General features: G+C 38.4%; 1 protein-coding gene across 1 annotated transcript in view; it reads left to right on the plus strand.

Annotated features, from left to right (window-relative positions):
- Positions 1-14,297, plus strand: part of ANKH (ANKH inorganic pyrophosphate transport regulator) — a 101,430-nt gene that overhangs the window by 59,885 nt on the left and 27,248 nt on the right. The window contains exons 3-8 of the mRNA XM_085220436.1: positions 3,892-4,010; positions 5,085-5,168; positions 7,622-7,792; positions 8,391-8,525; positions 9,712-9,804; positions 13,763-13,858. Coding sequence (XP_085076562.1) covers positions 3,892-4,010; positions 5,085-5,168; positions 7,622-7,792; positions 8,391-8,525; positions 9,712-9,804; positions 13,763-13,858 — 698 coding nt within the window. The remainder of the gene's footprint in view (positions 1-3,891; positions 4,011-5,084; positions 5,169-7,621; positions 7,793-8,390; positions 8,526-9,711; positions 9,805-13,762; positions 13,859-14,297) is intronic.

A 14,297-nucleotide genomic window follows, 5' to 3' on the forward strand; every position in this document is an offset into this window, starting at 1 on the left:
GAAGAAAACCTGTGACCACAGCATTTGTTGATTTTAGAATAGTAATTGTTTTTTAGTTAAAACAGACTAATTTTGAAATTTGCAAGATGCTGGCCTACCCAAAGGTAAACCAGGAACCTTTTGACAGTGGCAGATTAGGAAAAAATAACTAATTCAATTTTGCAACTACGGCTGATCACAAAGGACAACAATTGCAGTTATTAGTATACACTGAGTTTTTCCTGAGCTGGTTTTTTTATTTATTCATTGCTTTGAGCAAAAGAGAAATGTGGAGCTCAAGACACCCTGATCATCTGGCCTTCTGCATGTGAGACCGAAACTTCTGCTTCTGCTATGAGTCAAGCTAATCAAAGACATAAAGAAATCTGTGTAACCTGTGCCATCTCCAAATGAAGACTTGCCACTAACATTTCTTATTTTTAGTAAATTGGTATTTGGCTATCTTCCCAAATTACTTAGCCAGTTTTGGCCCTGTGAGACATCATTCTGTATAGCAGCAGAGTCAAGTTTTATTTCTCAAGTGTCCAAATTCATTTTTAAAACTGGCACCGAAGTATGAATATGGAATACATCTATAAAAAAAAACAAACAACACTTTAACCCCAAAACATTATTGGATTTTTTTTTTTTCTTAGTGAAAAGCAAATATTGACATTTGAGGTTTTGTGTCTGGAAATAAGTGGTATCACTTCCTGTGAGGGTTTCTTTTTGTTTTCCTTATGATGTAAGTATAACATGCTGGAGTGTAGACAGCCCCAAGATGACTACAGTGCAGCTATTTGTTTGAGACTACTGGCATCATTAAGAGTGTGTTCACTCGTTTCAAAGATGTCTGAAGTTTATGTGGCAATAATCGGCTCGTTGCAGAAATCAGTGTAGAGAAGAGGAGATCCAGTTAGGTGCACAATATTTCAGTGTCATTTTCTAAGCTTCTGGGTCTTAAGACAAAACTAGGAAAGACAAAAGCAAAAATTCCTGCTTAAATGCTGTTGTATCCGAAACAAAACCAATCCATAGACATCAAAATAAATGAGTTATTACAAGAGCAAACAGGCAGTTTATCTTGGAGTTGGACTTCTCTGTTTTGGCTGAAATGATGCAAGGAATGGGACGAGCCATCTGCTTTAGATTCGTGTAATATTCTTCAGCCCTGTTGTCTGTTATTAATTTTGTACCATGCTTCATAATAAGTATGTAAGGTTGCCCAAGGTTAAGTTCTAATTGCATCAGCAGTTGCTTTAATCACAGCTCAGAGACAGATGCCTGTATATTTGTCAGCACATCTCAGCTTTTTGAGTCCTTTTTTCTGAAAATGGAAGCATTCACTGACATCAGCAAAAGCGATCGTGTGCTTTCACTGGCAGGTGGAAGAAAATAGTTAAGTATTTTAAAACTATCTTTTAAGCTTAGCTTAGCCACTATTATTTTAAAATCAAAGTCACAGTAGAGTTGATTTCTTTTGGATGGGGGAGAAGAGGACGAATCTTAAAGCTTACAAAGCCTGGCTCTGATATCCTTAGAAATCCTAAAAAATTGATGCTGTGGGCTGTGGTTGTGTAAGCCTTTTGAGAGTGCCCTGCCAATAAACTGCAACCATGTGGTGAACTGGGTGTTTCTAGACATGAGAGTAATTCAGCCTTTGACCCTGCTAATTCTGTGAAACTTAATGTTTACTTAAACTCAAAATAAATAAATAAATAAACATACTAATAGCTTTCAGAGCCCAAAAAAAAAAAGTTTTTTGTTATTCATTTTCTAAACTCTTTAGAAGTCTCCCTTAAAGTAGGAAAGAAGACCAGAGGGTGAGTGTGTAGAGAACACAAATGTTGACTCCTGTGTCATGATGTCTTCCCATCATTGCACTGATGGTGACCCCTCTACAAAAGCAGGCTCCTCAGCACCTGGATGCAGATTCTCTTTGTTTCCATGTGTGGAATAAGACTGGTGTGTTCCCTGCAACAGTTTTTAAGCTTTTGTGCAGGAGGAGTTTAACACAACTAAAGGACCTAAGAGAGAACTCAATGAGCCTGGCCCTCATAGGTAGCTTGCCTCACATGCTTTCCAAATTTATTCTCATTCATTCAGGTAAGTCAATTTAGAAACATTGATGTAACGCCCTGCCACAAAAAAAGCAGCTTTTTACAAGGTTAGCATACAATAATCCATACATAACAGACAGTTTTCAAAATACTGAGTGAAAATTAGGGTCTGGATTGTGCAAATATATTTGTGCAAAAATAAGAAGGGGCTGTGGTTTTGTTTGTCTAATGTGTTTAAGAAACTAAGCTGGACTCTCTGACCTCAGGAAAGTCTGAAGTTCTCTCCCTATACCTTTTGAAAGGAAATTAGTCCAATTGTTGTGGAGAGGCTCAGAAGGAAAGCTCACCAACTTGAGGATTACTGGGTAAAATGAGAGACTGTGAGCCCAACTTTAGTAGATAGGGACCAGCATAAGGAAATGGAGAGGTTTTACTATTTAAATATACTTGGGGCGGTGTGAGCCTCAATCCTGTATGGATTGAGTCTCACATTTGTTCCCAGTGCTATTGGACTGCATCTTTCTTTTTGCTCCCTTGTCAGTCCTTTAAACCATTTGGCTGCTGTATGCCTAAGCCATCATGAAACAATGATGAGTTAAACTCTTTTTTAGTTGCTTCCAAACACTGTTTATGAGTTATGAGAGTTAGTTATGGGCTAAAATGATTGAGTTGCACAATTAGTGCAAGTATTTTGGATCCAAAGATGTGGCCTGCTTTCATGAAAAGGATGATTTTCTTAAAGTACTCTGTGTACAATTATACTAGAATTGTTATAAACTGAAAAACAGGAAAGTGTTCACACTGGAAATCTTTATCTTAGAAGAGACACAGACAGAAGAGAAGTGAGGTGGGACTACCCAGGTATAGGTAATTTTCAGTTACTTGTGTTGGGAGTTTGACTGTACAACTCAATCATTCTTTTGACAACTATTACAAGGGTGTAGTTGAAGCTATGTGATAATAAGCAGATCTATAATATGATTTAAAAGTTGAAAGCTATTTGGATTACTGAACAATGCATATTTATGCAAGTCCTGAAGTTCAGGCATGCTAGCCATAGCTAGTTCTTCCTTATTCCATGTTATAGTTCAGTCTTCAACCCTGCACCTTGAGAACTGAAATCTGGCGAGAAGTGTTTTACCCAGCACTAAAAACTCTCCCCAGATTGAAAATGGACAGCAGATAGAGTGATTCCCAGCAGTGCAGAAAATCGTTTTCTGACTTGTGGCTCCTGAGATGCCAGCTGTAAACAAGGAAGGAGAGTAACAGCTGTTAGAGGCTATGTAGTGCCCCGACAGTCCCACAGAGGTGGTCATTAGGCAGTGAGGAAGAGGCATTCACAGGGCGTAATGAGTGTGATTTATTGCGTGCCTCTGCAATTCATAGTACTCCTTTTATAGCTTTGGGCAGGTTTACAGGTAATGTCATGAGAATGCAGTGGCAATAGGGGGTTTCAGGATTTATAAGGCACTATAACCCATGAAATACACAGTGTCTGGTGATAACGGCTTTTCTAACAAAGAGCTCTGAGTTAATGAAAGAGTGGTAGATTTTCTGGAATACCAGTGTGTTCATTTACCAAACAGATGTGGCGTTTATTATACCCATCTCCCTACCCAGCCATTTGTTATCACTCCTCTGCCAAAGGTTACTTGGAAAAGGATTGTGAAAGCACTCCTTAGTGATAAACAGCAGCTGGTGAGGCTGTAACATCCTGAAGCCCCTGCAGCTGTTTACTGAGTGGATGCTCTCTGATCTCCTAGGCATCCTCCTCTTTCAGGTACCTTGGGGCATCTTACCCAGAATCCATATATAATCTTTATTATTCATTCCTATTCTTATATCTCTACAGCGTATAGCGATTTGGGGTATTACATAATTAATAAGCTACACCATGTGGATGAATCAGTGGGAAGTAAAACTCGGAGGGCCTTCCTTTATCTTGCTGCCTTCCCTTTTATGGATGCCATGGTGAGTGCATGATTCACAGCTGAATTTTAATATGAATGCTGCTTTTTTCTTTGGTGCCCTTAGTTTGCAAAGTCCGTTGTTTGATGGGAAAATGAAGGTCTGCAGGAGGAAGGCATGTCCTTTACAAGCAGTAGTTCTGGATATACACGAACATGTCATCTTCTGCTACCTGGAAAAAGCATCTGGGTGGAATTTGAACATCCAGAGATCATGACAAATGTGAAAGTCCTTGTCAGAGTTTCCTTGTCAGAGTTAGTGTATATGCATGCTCATCTTGTGATGAGCCACACAGACTGTTCACGTGTTCTTTCAGTGCAATTAGCAGTGAAAGAGTTGGATTCACTGAACATTCTCAGATTACTTGCAGATCTCACAAGGAATAAGCTCAATACTTTTTCTAAGAAAATATATTAAAAAGATACATGTTACTATCATTTTTTGCAAGCACAGCTAAGTCTAGCATATCTCAAGTGCGTGGGCTGCTGTTCTCTTGATCACCAGGCTTACTGCATGTGGTTGGCACAATATAAACAAAAATATGGCAGCAATAATTCATTCCTATACTTCTATATAAAAGTAAAAATGATAACCTTCTTGTGGCATGCCTCCACTGCTTTCTCCTCTTAAAACAGTAGCTGACAATAAAAGGATGTTGATTCATTAAGTTTTCTTTTCCAGATGAGACTCAGTTTAGCCAATGAATTTTATATTTCTGAGATGCATCCAATTTGAGAATGACAAGAACCACTTTTCTGATAGATTATTTAGTGTGATAATCTGTCCTATGCAGCATCTGTTTTATTAAGAACGGACAGTTTCTTACTGGCACTTCTCCTCAGAAATCTCTATGCAATTAGTAAGTTTATTTCCATTTTTCCTTGTAGCCCAGGCCTAGAGGAACTAAGTGTTGCAGTACTTTCTCTGCACTACTGGCTTAACGTTTACCCAGGTTCACACCAGATGCTACTGTTTTTTGTGTATAACATAGCATACTGAAAACAGCATTCTGGAACTTTAAATCTGTAACAAATATAATAATAATTTCCCAAATTCTGTTCTGTCTTTTTTTTCCAGGCATGGACCCATGCTGGAATTCTTCTGAAACACAAGTACAGTTTCCTGGTGGGATGTGCCTCCATATCAGATGTCATAGCTCAGGTAATGGCTCCTCTTGGCAGTCACTGTTTCCATTGTGCTATGAACTAGATGCTTTCTCAAGCACTAGTGCTTTTGCACAGAGCAGCACACCAGGATCACCTTTTGTGTGCTGCTCTCCAGTAGTTTCCCCACTGTGCAGAAGCTCTTTGCAGACAGCTGTGGAGTAGGCTGGTCTCACTTGGCTGGATCAAGTTAATCTTGAAGCAGTGTCAAAAGAAAGCAACCAGGGCAGTTTGGTTTAGGGCACCTCCAAATACTGTTGAGATGTTGAGAATCAAGTTGTATATACTTGTACACCTGGAAAATAGAAAGGTCAGACAGAGAGACTCATAACTGCTACCATTTCTGGGGCTGATGGATGGCTTTGACAGAGAACTTTCTCTCCCACATACCTTCTCCCCCACACTTTGCACAGTTGTATTGTGATCCTGAGTGGGGTATGTAGGCAGGGAAGTGAAAGATGTTCACACATCAAGTGTGTGAACACATGTTTTGCACATGTTTTGCACATGCTGTTTAATCTAGTGAAACACAGTGGTATAAACCATCTTCTGAGTCTTCTGTAGCACTGCTCTTGCTAATGGACCAAAAGATGAAAGCCTGGAACTGCAGCAGAAGCCTTCTGTGCTGATACCTCCTGGGTGGTGCAGGGAAGACCAAGCGTTTGAACTTCCATTTGTGAGGGAGGTTTTAAATACCCTGTTTGTTTTGTACAAGACATGCTTACAAAACAATATTCATATGCATTGCTGATGTCCAGTTCTGTACCTTTTGAGAACCAATATAGAGCCCTCTTTTTAGAGTATTTATAAACATATTCTTAAATGGAGGATCCCAGAGCCTGTAAACAGTTACCGTACTGTCCCATTACCAGCTGAGGGAGTGACTGGGTAAGGAAGAGTATAATAATAGTACAGCATCAAAGGAAATATGAGGTCAGTAGCACTTTGTTCAATTTTCTGTCACATTTTCTTCATACAAAATAGGAGAAAACTATAAATCAGGTTAAACGATTCAGTCAGCTGTTATTCTATGTTTGGCATGTCTGCTCCTCTACAGTACTACATTAAATCCCTGAAGATAATACCAATTACTCTTAATGACCTTAACACCCAGGCTCTGCTTTTGTTCTGATATGACTGACCTTAGATACATGTCAGGTCATTTACACCTAAATACAGAAACTGGAATTCCTATTTTGGCCGTGGTACGTGTGGCCTTTTCACAAGTGAGTGGGGTGCCAGGCTCGTGAAGAATAAGACACCTGTCTCCAGTCTATTAAAAAGTATTGCGCAGAGCAAGAGCAAATCTAGAAGACAAAATGTGGTGATTCTCCACACCCTAACTTTTCCTACACCTACATCTATGCCTTACACAAACAATAGGTGCACAGGCAGTAGATAATTCTCCTTATCTTTGTGTGCACATTTTGTGACTGACTTTGCTTCGGTTTACTGAAGAATTCTTTTGTGGGGTTCAATAAAGCTATCTTACAAACCCTTTCAAACATCATGGCCTGCCTAATAAATATGTGCACAACATGATTTAAGCATTTCTTAAGCTGTAGCAATTAAAGACAGAACCTGCCCCTGAACAATGTGTTTTATATTTCTTGGAACTCATGGAACCTCTAGCAGAGTTATTCTTGATGCTGCTGTTCACAAAAGCAAATGCAGTTGGTTTCCCAGTTGTGCCCACCACACAGATACACTTGGAATTTAACAGGCTTGCCATCAGCTCTTACGGAAGAGAATATGGAAGAGACTGTGGAAGAGAATAATATTGTATTAATCAATTCCTTTCATTTTCTAGATTGAGCATTTCATTTTGCATGTTTTAATTATGAGCTGTTCATTAGCCCAATGGTTTCCATTTTGGTAACATCAATGTAACACTCAGCTCAAGAGCAAATGAAGGAATACTGAAATGGCATTCAGAAAAGTACAAAACTGAAATAAAGCAAGACTTCCTGCTTCTAAAGTTTGAGTTGAATACTTTAAGACATCTGACTTTTTAATTCTCACATGCTCCCCCCAGAAATATAGAAGGCAAGACTTAGAAACTGTCACTAGAAGCATGTCTTCAGCCTCAGTTAATATCAGGATACCTAATTCTCCTGTGAGAGGTGGCACCCATACACCCGTACATGCTTCATGCCAGACTTTACCAGACGTGAATGCCAGCCTCCTATTTATAGCCTCTAGTCTGACATCTGCCCATGCTTCTAAGTACTTTTTATGCAGCTTCTGTATGATGTTAATTTATTACTCTTATTTGTGTGACCAAATGCAGGGAAGAATCCTGACGGAAGTTTCTGCATGCTGCAAGTCAGATAGCATAGTCACACGTTGTTGTTGGCTCAGACAGACTTGCTTGGAGTCAGACAGGAGATATATTATTCCTGAAGAAACAGACAGATGAACTACACATCTTTACTTTTGTTTGCTCTGCAGGTCGTTTTTGTAGCCATTTTGCTTCACAGTCACTTGGAGTGCAGGGAGCCTCTCCTGATCCCAATCTTGTCCCTATACATGGGAGCACTTGTCCGATGTACCACATTATGCCTGGGATACTACAGGAACATACATGATGTCATTCCTGACAGAAGTGGGCCCGAAATGGGGGTATGTCTTAATATTTGGTAATGTTGTGGTTAAGTGACTTTAAACTTGCTTTTTGTGTTACAATACTCTATTAAACCACTGTATATGAAGGGCTTGCTTGCTCCATCCTGCAAGGAAAACCATATTTGTTTTAAAAGGGCTGATGGAATCTATTACAGAGCTATTAATGCTTATAAGACAGTGCATTAGGTGGTATTGATGTACTGTCTGCTTAATATCTCAAGTGCTGAGCTCTCTCCTTCTAATGCTGTAAGACAGCACCAAAAGAAGCAGATGCTTTATTTCATGGGGAAGAATGTCTCAAAATTCCTCTTTTTCTTTGAATGTTGTATTGGAGTTCACATACCTTTTCCCAATTAATAATGAGAACAATTATTCAGGTATCTTATGCATTATTTTTTGACATCCTCAAAACTTCTTTTGAATCAATATTGCTGAAATGAATGAGTATATTCTAGAGTTCTGCTATTTAAAGTTAATGAAATGAATGCACCAAACTGACAGTGAGTGAGAGAAGCAGAAATACTTTCTCTGTGTTTTTGATTCAGTTCAGTGTGCTTCTTTTCAAAGCCATTTATTTTTTGTTTGTTTTCTCCAGGGAGAGGCTACAATCAGGAAGATGCTGAGCTTCTGGTGGCCTTTGGCATTAATCTTGGCAACTCAGCGAATAAGCAGGCCCATTGTCAACCTTTTTGTCTCCCGAGACCTAGGTGGCAGTTCTTCAGCCACAGAGGTAAGAAAGTCAGTGTTCCCTGTTACTTCAAATGATCATTTACATGTACTTGCCTCTGTGTTTCTCTTCTCAGCCATACTGTCAAGAAAAAGTCCTAAATACGTGGGCATTTCTGCCAGGCCTACCAAATTCTCACCCTCAACTAGACCAGTAAATTTTTTTCACTGAACAGTTTCTGCATCCCAGGTTTTCAAGCTCTGCTCTGAATCGTTCTGATCCCAGGGATTTTAGTACGATTACCAGTAGTCCCATGTGGAACTGAATTATGTCATATACATAGGTTGCTCCAAAAGCAATACCTCTTATTTATTTCCGCGGCAGCTACAAAGAGCACATTAACACTGTTTGAAAAACAGTTTTTTTTTTTTTCAAAAACAGCACAGAGAACAAATTGTTGCATAGTCAGTTTCCTGTGTTTGGATAGATCTTTCACCAGACAAGGACAGCAATTATATTTATAACAGGAAAATGTGGTCATATAACCAAGAAAATGTACTTTGAAAGTTTGGAAGTGAAACACACAGCAGTAGTTAAAAGTCTTTCTTAACTCTACCATAAGATAAGAAATGAATCTGAATTCAGGTGAACCATAACAGATCTGATTCTGTGAACAAAGTGCAATCAATTAGTTGGTTAGCACCAAAGTTGGGAGAGCACATTTCTTTTGTTTCGTAAGCACCTTATGCCCCACAGCAGTTTGATACTCAACTTCAGTCAGCCACTGAGTGCTATTGCTTTGGAATCAGTCTTTTTTAAAACTGTTCTACATATGGATAATAAAGGAAAATCTATCTAAATTCAGATCATGAAATATGATACGGGGCCCTAATGCATTCTGCTACTCAAGTATCTCTAGATAAAATAGCCTGGGAGAAATGTGGGAGGGTGGTGTTCATCTGAGCAAGGGGCACACATCAGCTCAAGGTGTCTGTCATCCCCGATTTATCAGCATGACAGTGAAATGGCAAAGCTGAGTAATATAACAGTATTGCATGATGGATTTCCTAAGCTCCGAATGCCTGAGTGATGGCCATCCCCCCTGAAGCAAAGACCTTCCAGTTGCATGCCTGTTTTTCTCATTGCATCAAGGTCAATGTGGCAGTATTTGTGGAAGATGGCATACTATGTTAGTTTAACTATTGTGCTCAAAGATTTGAGGTCTATGTTTCCTTGTCTCATTTCATAGGCAGTGGCAATTCTGACAGCTACCTATCCTGTGGGACACATGCCGTATGGCTGGCTGACAGAAATTAGAGCAGTATACCCAGCTTTTGACAAGGTAAGTGCCTGTCATAGGAATGTAGTAAATACATCTAGAGTGATTTCACATCCATGGTCCTCCTTTTTTGTGCATTGCAACATTTTGATTTGAGGGTAATTTCATTGATATCTGAGAAATTTCTTCCAAACAGATACGAAGAAGCTTAGTTCATGTCTCCATGGAATCATAGAATCCTCAGAGCTGGAAGGGACCTCCATAAACAAGTGTAATAGATTATTTAAAAAAATGGAGCAACTGGAGCTTAAATAGGGTGATATTAATGGCCATCTATCGTTTTGTTTCTCTTTATTTTTTGCTTTTGGTACCAATTGTTCTTTGTCTCACTGATAAGGTTTTCTTATAATCCTAGTTAAAATGAATTGTTTTTCAATGGCTTCAAGCTATTGTCTAATTTATGATTTTAACCTTAACTCTGTTACAAGGTATTCAGCTATCTTTTGAATAGATAGATGCTGTTTTTTTAAGGATTAAAAAATGTCCTCACTAATTGTGCATTTCATTAGCATAATTATATGCTAATGCATAGCTAATGAAATGAGGTCTCATAAAGTATACAACAGTGAAAGAGTTCATGTCTCTGTTCCAATCAGCTTGTTCTTTCTATTGTGAGGTATATGTGACATGGGCTTAGGTTCTTTGGTATATATCAATATTTAACAAAGATTGTCTCTTAAATTGGCGACAACACAGATAAACCATTTTTTTAGTAGCACTGACTTAGCTGACCAAGTCTATGAAGAATTTTGTTGGCAAATGATGTGATTACATAAGGATGCAAGGACTGCTCGTGGAACAGGGTGCGCAGTGAAAATATAACCAAAGTTGATTTTCTTTAGACTCTTTTTTACTCTGTTTTATAATTAGTACTCACTAACCTATAAGTTATGTGAAGAACAGTCATGTTCTGTGATACTCTATTTCAAATGCTAGCTCCTGTCCTTCTCTTTATTTACCAAGTAATTATATCAGCTGAACTTTCTGGTTCCAAATAGTTCCACTAGTGATAAACATGCTTGCTTGCTCAGGGATGTACTTAACTGAAACAAGCCTCATTTGATTTGATCCATGATATTTCCAAGAAGAATTTAAAAAGAAAAAGAGAAAAGTCAAAGAGGTCCTAACTTCCTAACTTGCCAGTATGCAGCTAAATTGACATATCAGATGAAATACAACATACAGACTTTCTCAGAGGTTACACTGCTGAAAAGAACCTGTAGAATTGATGGACCACAAAATAAAAATCGTTTGGAACAGGAAGCACAGGGGCTGCTAACCTCATGTCTTATGAGTTACAACCAAAATATGCATATCTCTTTCAAACTATTGCCTTGCAAAATTGACTGTAATTAAGAAGCTTAAATCCAGGTCTCACTTTCCTGCTAGAAGATGTACTCCTGGCTAAGATGGTGGCAGGGTTAGACCATGATTTGTGAATTTATTTCAGTTCTCATAGAGCTCTTGAGGAATAAATGTGAGGCAGAAAGAGTGAAGATAAGGCAGAAGTTGGTACAAATGATCTAATTGCCAAAAAGATATGGAACAGGGATTTTAGTTTTAATGTTTGAAGAGCACTTTGGCATAAAAGATGCTAAGTGCAGTATCAACAATGTAAAAGGTACCTCATCTTGGGAACCATATTTTCAAATGCCTCCACTATGCTCTTCATACAATAACAAACCAGAAACCCATGGTGTTGTTTTATTTTTAAATCGCTGTGAGAATTGTTTTAACCTTGGTCACACATCATTCACATGTCACCAGGCATTTCAAAAGCTTGGTTTCCTTAAGTTAAGGCTTTATTTCTTAGAAGAGTCCAAATAGAACCTGTTTTTATTTCTTTATAAAACTCCAGTTATGATGTTTAATTGTTGAAATAGTTTGCATGCATGTAGACTCCATTTTCTTTTGCCAGTTACTTAGCAATCTGGTGATGATGCTGATGGCCACCAGAAGCACACTGATTTGCCTTAACTGACTGATGTGATTTGGGATCCAGAAAGTATGCTCCTCTTCAGTGCCTATAATGGAGAAGTCAGACTTTTGTCTTCAAAGGAAATTGGTTACTTCTTTTCATATATGTAAAAGATACAGAGTCATACTTCTGTTTGCAGAGCATCCTCATGGCCTAGCATTTACCCTTAAGTTAAGGATTACTACTGATTTGCTAAAACGAAACAGGAATATACTGGTTCTGTGCTGTTTGTTGATTTAAAATCATAGAATTATAGAATCGTTTGAGTTGGAAGGGACCCTTAAAGGTCACCTGGTCCAACTCCCATGCAATGAACAGGGACATCTACAGCTAGATCAGGTTGCTCAGAGCTCCATCCAGCCTGAAAATATATGGTGATAATGTCATTATCCTTAACAGATCTGATCCAGAGCAACAACAGTGACTATGAGATGATTTGTGAATGCTATTTAACTGATAAGTAGATGGGAATGGATACTTTTTTTACTCTATATTATGTATGGTGCTTTGATCAAGAGTTAAGCAGTATACAAGAGATGGGAATAAAGAGTGTGTAGGCAGGAGTTACAGCAAAGGGCAGAATAAAATAAGGGCAGTGTTAGCAGTTGTGAGATAGGAACAAATGTCATAAAGCTGAGACATGCAGCAGTTTGTTTAAACTGTGATGAGTGATGTAAATAGGGCCCATCTTCACATATGTAGAAATCAATGATAACAAAATATTCTTCAAAAACACAAGAAATAAGGATATACTCATAAAGAAAATATTTACAGAAGGTTTTCATAACCTGTACCCCAAAAGGGCAAGCTTGAGGGTAGCTTCCTGTTTTGGAGATTGGCTTGCTTATATGCAAAGGTCAAGAATTTTCATGTGCTCAAGTTTCCAAGTAGATATTTAATTGAGAGAGTAAGGCTGTCAGCATGCCATCACTGTACTCATTGCTACAAAATCTTTAAATCGCAAAATTCCATCAGCTTCTCAAATGTGTGTATAATGGTGTGCCCTTCACAGAACTCATGTTCATTTTGTTCATTCCCAAGTTGTGTACGTGCTAGTTCCTATTTCTCATACAAGTAACTTCAGTAAGGCAAGATGTGATAGATACTGGTATTCTATTTGAGACACACAAGGATGAATAAGTGTGGCACTCCATCTCCCCAGCACTCTTACCAGTTTGGTAACAGGTGAGTGTATCTCGAACAGCTCCAGGGTAAATGCAGTACATGATCCAAAACCCTATTGCTGTAGAGCTCCTAACGGTGCCCTATTTTTGATACCTCTTCCTGTTTTTTTCCCAGATCATTTAGTTTGTTTCAACATGTTCCCTGAGGGCAATTTTAAATCTTCAGCTTCATTTGGTGCATTAGACATTTGGGGAAGGGTTTTGTTGTTTTAAGCAAAACTTCACTGCCATGTGTACTTGAGTACAGAGCCCATGTTCAAGGTGGAACATCTAATCGTCCTAATTATGTTCTGTTCATTAAACTGCATTAGCAGAGCCAGCTGTTTGAGGAGCTTTGTTTATATTACCTCCCTGGTTAATTGGATCAGCAAGGGTACTTATAAGCATATATGGATTTGGTATCACTCTGGAGTAAAAAGGAATGGAATCTCATTTCTCCTGTGAAAAACTGCTACAATTTTTAAACTAAGTAAAAAAAAAAAGAAAAAAAATCACATGGAGTTTTCCTAGAAAGAGTTACCATTCTTTTTTAAAGCTGAATGTGTTAAATAGGACTTACTCTTTAGAAAACCAGGGATATTACTCAGCCCTCAGTGACCATAGGGGCAGTTACTGTCACTTTCAGCAGAAAATATTCTGTGGTGCTGCACAATACTCAGAAAGCTCTAGATTGAAAAGCAAGCAAGCAAAAAAAGATGTACATGCACACAGTCAGATGCAACACAATGACCGTGAGTGCCGTCAGCTTCTCGGTAGTCTGGAGCCAAGCTAATGCTTGTTATCCTTTCTCTTACCCTAGAATAACCCCAGCAATAAACTGGTGAACACCAATAGCACCGTCACAGCGACACATATCAAGAAGTTCACTTTTGTTTGCATGGCTTTGTCCTTAACGGTAAGAAACCTTTGTTCAACTGTCTGGCTTTCATCTAAACCAGAAACTTATCTCCTAGAGTTAAAAGCACCAGTAGTTTGAAAAAAACATGTGACTTTTCTTATTAAGTGTGTTGTTTTTATCTGGAAGTGATCATAGTACTAGAGTACTAAGAAAATCAGCATTGATTAATTCAGAGCAGATATCTTAAGGGCTAGAGTTATTTTCTTTAATTCTTCTCATTACTTTTCATTTCAAGTCAGCTGCCACATTCAAGGCAATATCAGAGATTTGCTTTTCTTTTTTACCCCTCTCCCTTTTTTCTTTTTTTTAATGAACTTTTTTAATGAAAACTTCTGATAACTGGCTTATCAGTAAAATGAAAAAATATATTTGTCTCGTGCAGTATGGATTGACAGCCCATCCCTTGGCTTTCAAAATTGACCGTGAGTAATGGGAA

The sequence above is a fragment of the Meleagris gallopavo genome, chromosome 3 (genome assembly GCF_905368555.1).
Source record: "Meleagris gallopavo chromosome 3, MGAL_WU_HG_1.1, whole genome shotgun sequence".
In the NCBI taxonomy this organism is placed as follows: Eukaryota; Metazoa; Chordata; class Aves; order Galliformes; family Phasianidae; genus Meleagris; species Meleagris gallopavo.